This window comes from Triticum aestivum, chromosome 3B, assembly GCF_018294505.1.
Source record: "Triticum aestivum cultivar Chinese Spring chromosome 3B, IWGSC CS RefSeq v2.1, whole genome shotgun sequence".
Taxonomy (NCBI): Eukaryota; Viridiplantae; Streptophyta; class Magnoliopsida; order Poales; family Poaceae; genus Triticum; species Triticum aestivum.
The window spans coordinates 125,932,640-125,939,948 of record NC_057801.1 but is presented as its reverse complement, the minus strand read 5'-3'; the positions used below and the strand labels follow the sequence as shown (position 1 = coordinate 125,939,948).

Genomic DNA, 7,309 nt, shown 5'->3' with positions numbered 1-7,309 from the left:
GAGCGCGCGCAGCAGCTCAGGCTCCCGCCGAGGCCACCGGCCCGCGCCAGCCACCTCTGGACGGAAGGGGAAAGGGGCCCCGCCGCCGCCGAGCCGCGCGGGCTTTGCCCGGCGACCGCTGCCGGCGGCGGCGAGGAGAGGAGAGGATGGTGGGTGGGTTGCTGCTGGCGGCGGCTAGGGTTTGCTCCCAAGCCGCCCGCGGGAGCGACGCGAGAGCCTCACGATTTAGAATGCAGGATGCGGGACGACCGCAACCCGTCCCACTTGCAACCTGACGCTTGACCAATGCCATATTTGTTTTATTTCATTTCATTCTACGGAGTATAATACATGGCCCAAGGTTTACCCAACGAGTGGACAAGATCCCCGAGCCCATGACCAAAGGTAGGTTATCACCGAACGCGTTCACTTTGTCTCAAAAAAAAAAAAACGCGTTCACGAAGACCCATAAGTAGAGCCTCCCTCTTCCTCTCAAAAGAAAGAAGTAGCCCCTTCACGGTATGCAGGTTCATGTTAGCATGTCTGTTCTTGTTCAAACTGCACTATGGCGATCTACAGATGCTCGTTCTTCTTGTTCAAACTGCCCTACAGTGATTTACAGATTCCTCGATTGTGTCGACTGCTGAGTGCACAAGTGTGAGAGTCTTCTAGTCAGAGGCATTGCCGGACCCGGCGTCCACGTCCACTGGGGCAGCAGCGCGGTAGGCAGCAGATTCCTTCTCGTACCGCTTCTTGTCGGCTTGAGACTGCAGAATGTAAGGTTGCTTGTCTTCGGCTGCTCATGACAGGGAGAGCAAGGAAATCATGAGCACGAGGATTTTCTTGTGTTTGTGAACGCAACTGATATGTTACACGTGCGGGAGGAAAATGCATTAGGGCACATAACGGAGAATAGTAGGAGTAGTTTAGAATATTACTTGACATCTTTTGCCAAATCTCTCCAAGCTTCTTTGCAATATCGGTTGGAGCCAAATCTGGATTGCTATCCTTCACACCCTGCGCCAAGGAAACAGCAGATAAGCCTTTGTTCAAGATCTCATACTAGCAGGTGTATATGCTCCAGAAAGAATTCAGTTACCCACCAAGGAATAATGCTTAACCAAAAAGGAGGAGGAAGCTATATATACTGCCTCATATAACTGAGAAAATGCAGTTAGACATTAAACTCTTCATGTACATGGCTCATTTGTCATCCCCTCCCCTAGTGCCATAATTTATTCTGACAATAAGCTTTACTTCTTCTATGTCACTGAAGGACAACCTCTTTTCTTCAATACTTCGAAAATTCATGATCAATGATATGCAGTCTTCTGTGCTACCGAATTACTACAAAAAGAATCTCCGATCCCGAGAATGGAATTCAGGATTCTTTACGCGAAATAACTCTAGCATCATTCAGGTATACTCATTAATTTAAGAATTACTCCCTCCGTCCCAAAATAAGTGACTCAACTCAGTACAAAGTTGAGTCACTTATTTTGAGACGGAGGGTGTACTATAGTAGCTAGTTAGCAGCTATGTATCGGATAACTGGTCATAGTAACTTACTGCCCGCTCAGCCATTGAGAAATACATGAATGGCATCATTGGTCTTTTGGGGGCGTTGGGATCTTTCTTCTTCTTTGGTTTCCTCTTCTCTGAACCTTCGCCATCCATGCCCTTAGGCTTCCTTTTCCCTGAACCTTCGCCATCCTTGCCCTTAGGCTTCCTTTTCACAGGTGGCTTTGAACTACGGGCTTCCTTTTTGGATGACTTCTGGAGATTAGGAAAAATAAATAAACCAAGAGATCATTAGCAGAGTTGACTTCACACTTCAGACTTGCTACAGAAAATAAGAAATCTAACAACCTGTTTTTCGCCACCACTTTTACTAGCATCTGATTCCTCGCCACCAGAATCATCAGTAGGAGATCCACCATCATCCTTATGCAGAACAAAATCTTCATCCTGGCATGAAATGGTAAAGAACAAGTATATACAATGGCTTAGTAATAAGATTCACAAGTCAGCATCAAGGAAAAACGCCAACAAAAGGCAATGTACCTCTTCATCACTGTCCTCACTACTCTCGGCCTGATTTTTTATTCTCTCTAGATGTGGATCAGGAGCAACATCATCAGTGTCCTGTAGAACATCTGTGACACCACTTGTACCTTGACCATCTCCAAGGTTCATTAGTTTCAAGCCCTTTCCACTTGAAATTTACCAGAAGAAAGTGAAAAACACCCATAAGTCTTATGTATAAATTTAGCAAGAGGGGTGATGAAGCCAACAGAAAGGCACGTACTTGATAAAGTTGAAGAGGTTACGGTATTCACTCCTCTGAATATTTCTGAAGAGATGCTCTTGGTCATTTTTTAGCTTGACCAGGAGGTCAAAATACTGAGATGACATACTGGCGCCACCAGCACCATGCCGTTCAAATTCAACAAACTCAATCTACATTAAATAGTATAGTAGTAAATGGGCATTGTGATTAAAATTCCAACGGTTGGACTATGATACACTGTTTCAGTAATGCATGAACGGATGAAAATTAGTTTATAGTCTATGGAAAAAGTAACACCTCTTCATCTAAAATGAGTGTAGGGGGCTTTGGCAGAAAGAAGAAACCCTTTTCAAGTGGATACAACAGTCCATCTTCAGCTTTGAGTGATGATTTAACTGCATATCCATTTTTGTAATTTCTGAAAGAACCCGGCCTTGTGACTTTAGCACCAGAAAGACCGCGGAGGACTTTGACGAATACCTCATGTACTAGACCCTATGGATAGATTGAACACTCCGTGTAAGTTAATTTGTCATGACAGGTAATTAACAGAACAACATAACTACTGATAAAGGAGAATATGTCATAACTGCTAATAAAGGAGAATATGTTAAGTAAGAACTGCAAATTAGTTTTGAAAATCAAACATCACTCTATAACAGAACCTTCTATAAAATGTACAGGTTGAATTGAAAGTAATGCAATTATGTGCAAATAACCCTCCCACTGAGACCTAATATTGTGTGACATCCATGCCCACCAAATTTGTCTCTACATCTAACTTGGTAGTTGGTGGAAGCACCATTAGGAAGATATGACCATATGATCTGTCCAAAAACCATGTAGTGTTAATTTTATATATAATTTGTTATTCAAATGACATTCTTTTCGAAACAAAAGAGTTGCCTGCTTGGACTAATTTAAGCCTCAGCTTCAAATCCAATTCAAGGTCGGATTATTGAAGCAGCTCTTTCTATCTCAGCATACATCTAGGTGGAGTTTTTAGTACTAAAACAACATACTTGCCATGAGCAGTTCTCATGCATAGTTTATGATTTCATCTTAGAAGACAGATTAGCGATTCCATTTTAACTGAACAAAAAAAGCAAAAGAGTATATTTTATCAAAGTAACAAAACTTTCACCTGATAAGATTCCACTAGCCTATCCTTGTATTTTTCATCAAGCAACTCTCTGCTTAATTTCATATTTTTTTGAACTACTGTGTCCGTCTCAAACTGTCAGAGAATAAGAGAAACAGTCAAACAATCAAGTAACCAAAACATAACATCCAAACATCACAAATAAAATTTGCAGCACATCACCTGAATGACAATGTGAGGATATAGTGTTTGTCCTTTACGGATTGGCGGATCAAGAGTGACAACCACAATTGTATGAGGGTTATTTGACTGCAAATCACAATCGCACGAGACAAGTATTTTCATGTCTAGCATCAACAATATGAACAACATCAAAGCTGTGCACGCCATAAAATAGAGAACAAACATAACCTTTGGCAAAACAAAGAGGCGAAGAATGCTGCTATATTGGATTTTAAAATCATTAGCTTGTCCTTGAAGGCGCAGAAATGGAAGATGAAGCTCAACGGCGTATCGTCCTCTGCATTGCCAAAGATCTGTTAGTTTTGGGAGGTAAGCATGGAGAAGATAATCATAAAGAGGTCAGCTTGAGTTTCCAATATGATCAATTATCCATATATCCCACCTTGGTGTAAGAATAGCTATTCCTTCAAAGGTGACAACTGCCTCTCCAGAAGAGCCGGAACCATTATCAGCCCTAGCAAGTATTGCCTCCCACAGTATCTACAAAAAGGAAAATCAAAATAAGAAGATTCCAATAGTCAGCATTTCACATTTCAATGTGCTTCATGTTGCATATCGCGTCACCTGAGCCGAAGTACGATTCTCGTTTCCAGGAAATTGAGTATTTGACGTGGGTACATGAAAACTCATATCCATGAGCGAATCTTTCTACAACCACAGGAGATTATAATTCAAAATCAAATTCCAACTTGCGCATGAGGAATAAGTGCTAACTAATACCATAAACAATAAACGATAGAAAGAGTGAGTGGATACGCTACAAACCTCATTAGCACCAGTAGTATCATCAACATGGAACTCCAAGCGAACATCTGTTTTGCCTTGCATCTGGGTCTGTGAGACGTCTGCTAGAGAAACTTCAAATGCTTGCTTCGATTCAACCATAAAGGTAAGCATGCTTCCTATAATAGAAAGTGTGGCTCAAAATATAATTAAAACTGAATATTATTTACAGAAATTAAAGGTCAAGGAGCTTACCAACTATGCCAATCCCTCCCCAGTTGTGACCACCAACAGATAACTGCTTTTCATCTGGTGAGATGCCCAAATTCTTTTGCATGAAATTGATCAGGCTGCTTACATCCTATGAAAGGAAGTTCATGATGAACATTGCATCAGCAGAATACACTGACCTCAGCACTCATTGTTGCTAGCAAGTTCATACTCATAGAGTTGACTGCCAATATTCTGGGGGGGGGGGGAATCCCGCTTGTCTAAGGCAATGGATGGTCAGTCTAATGTTGAGACGCATCTAATGGTAATTCCACCAGAGAACAATAACAACGTGCGAATCCACTATAGAATAGTAGTGAAAAACTGGAAGGCTCGAGTGAGATACATCTCAATAGAGTATCCAGACACTTTTCATGGTGATAGCATGATTAAGACAGCATCTTGCATAGATTACACAAGTGCTATTGCGTAAACTGTTCCTTCAATATTTCCTGAAGGTTCACATACACATAATGTATCCTTCACACAGAAGATAATCAATTCTGCGAGACAAATTCAGTTACACCATATATGATACAAAGGAACATAGCAACCAGTTTGCAACTTCATCCTGATTCAAATACAGATCACACATACAAACTAGGATGTCTCAACCGCAGGTCTGGTAAGAAACATATGGCGAGTTCATACAATAAACATATCAAATAGCAGAATATAAATTACTAATGTTATATATACCTGGTTTGGGAAAACCAAAATGTTCATCATGAACATAATTTTCAGCCATACAAACATATACAATGTATGTTACAATAACATGACTGCAATACAGCAAATCAAGAAGGGAAAATCCATGTCTTCATGAGTGTTGATGGTGCTACAAATGTTAGTTCTACTTTTAATCTTGTAGGTTTAGCAAAGTAGTGAGCATCAGGATCAAAAATTTCTGCTAAAACAATTCCTAATATTGTGCTCAGATAGTCATAGATCATACCGCAAACATTTATCACGTTTCAAGCAGCCTCTTCACATCAGATCTAGCATGTCATTACTCAATTATTAAAAAAGGGGGAAAGAGTGATACGGCAATTAATAACCTGTTCGCGGAAGCCAATAAATGTGTAGGACAGGCCATCTTTGATTCTGACTCCAAGCTGATATGCCCTGGGGACTTTCATCCATGTCACAGAAGTTAAATCAGCTTTATCGATCTCAATTGTCTTTCCTCCACCTTGTCTCTTCCATGCGAGCCCTCCAGAGTGCACTTTAAACTGACCAAGATTCTGTAGAGGAGCAAGAGTAATGAAACGTGACAAGATTCTCAACGTACTGAAACAATAGTTGATCAAATAATATCCATAAACAGCGTGAACGTCTTCAAAGAGTAAAGGAAGGAAATCGTAACTCGCAGCCTCAAAGTCATTAATTAAGTACACTAAAGGTGGAACGACATAACTCTACATGAAGATTATCAAAGACGCATTGAAGAGTGATGACTGGTGCAAGCATTGAAAGTCAAGGGGCAGAGAAAGCTTAAGTACATAATTCAGATAAGTACGCTGTACATCAGAAGAAACATCCGACTCTGAAGCATGAAAAAGGTGAAGCACGCTTTCTAATTTGCAGCAGGTACACGACATGCTAAAACATTTGCAGATTAGAAGCTCATGCCTAATTCGAGAAATTCCACAACAGAGTCTCAGGTCTGAGAGCAATCCTGCCAACTTCCGATAGTACTAAAAGTCGCAATTCGCTACAGCAGCAGCAGCAGCAGCAGCGCCGACAGAAACCTGAGATTTCCCTAAAACCCTCGACAGAGATCGGGCAGGGTCAGGAAACCAATCAATTCGGAGGGGAAGGCGTCTCCTACCAAGCACTCGCCTGAACCCAGCTTAGCAGCGGAACAAAACAGAGCGCAAATGCATCCTCGTACGACGCGAAAACCCTAGAATCCGCACAATGCGCGGCCGCGATCGATCCCGCAGCAGAACGAACAAGCTACAGGGCCATCCGCTCGGCCGCAACCTCCGGCTCCTCGGAACTCTGCCAGCGGTGACGGAATCTCGCGAAACCCTAGGGCATGGAAGCAGGGGCGCGCGGGAGGAAGAGGGGGGCGGAGGGAGGCGCTCACCGTGCCGGTGCGGCCCCCGAGGAGAATGTTGTTGAAGAGGTGGCCGTCCGTCATCTCCGCCCCCGCCGCCGCGCGCTACGCCGCCCCTCCGGCTCGCCCGCCCCGCCCGCCTCTCCCGCTCCGCTTCTCCTCGGCGAAGCGAACACGGGTGCCTCGCTTGCTTCGATCGGCTCTACGGATGGAGAGGTGATTGATCTTAAGCGCGCGGCCGCGGCGCAGTGGCACTCGCTATTGGGAGATCATCGCTTACAATCGGCCTGCGGGCCCTGGATGTCAGTGCAGTTGTGCCGTGCACCCGTCTGCCGAAAATGAGCATAATAAAGACTAAAATTGAGCTTAATCATTAGACTGAAAAAAATACTCCGTATTAGGCAATCGCTAGATTGATGAGTTGATTATTATCACCGAGGGAGAAAAAAGCACATCTTTTAACGGTTTCCATTACTTTTTTAAATGAAAACATCTTTTTTAGTAATCGAGCGAGTTGGGGGAAGATTTGGTCGGCTCGCCGACCTTATGATGCGCTGCATCCAAACCGTCGAAATGTGCTTCTCTACGCACTACACGCCTCCCTCGCATCCTCTCCCCACATTTGTTGTGGTTGTTGCAG

The 7,309-nt window shown here is 43.2% G+C and overlaps 1 protein-coding gene across 1 annotated transcript; it reads right to left on the bottom strand.

The window, feature by feature from the left end:
- Positions 1-278: 278 nt before the first annotated feature.
- On the bottom strand, positions 279-6,924 carry LOC123068950 (FACT complex subunit SSRP1-A). Its single transcript, XM_044491658.1, has 16 exons — positions 6,700-6,924; positions 5,666-5,851; positions 4,593-4,698; positions 4,380-4,516; positions 4,179-4,262; positions 3,997-4,094; positions 3,783-3,891; positions 3,594-3,680; positions 3,414-3,506; positions 2,567-2,764; positions 2,288-2,439; positions 2,044-2,194; positions 1,849-1,947; positions 1,549-1,755; positions 918-996; positions 279-775 (listed from the first exon to the last, which is right to left on the bottom strand). The coding sequence occupies exons 1-16, from the start codon at positions 6,751-6,753 to the stop codon at positions 648-650; spliced, it is 1,968 nt and encodes a 655-aa protein (XP_044347593.1). The 5' UTR covers positions 6,754-6,924; the 3' UTR covers positions 279-647.
- Between the last annotated feature and the right edge of the window lie 385 nt (positions 6,925-7,309).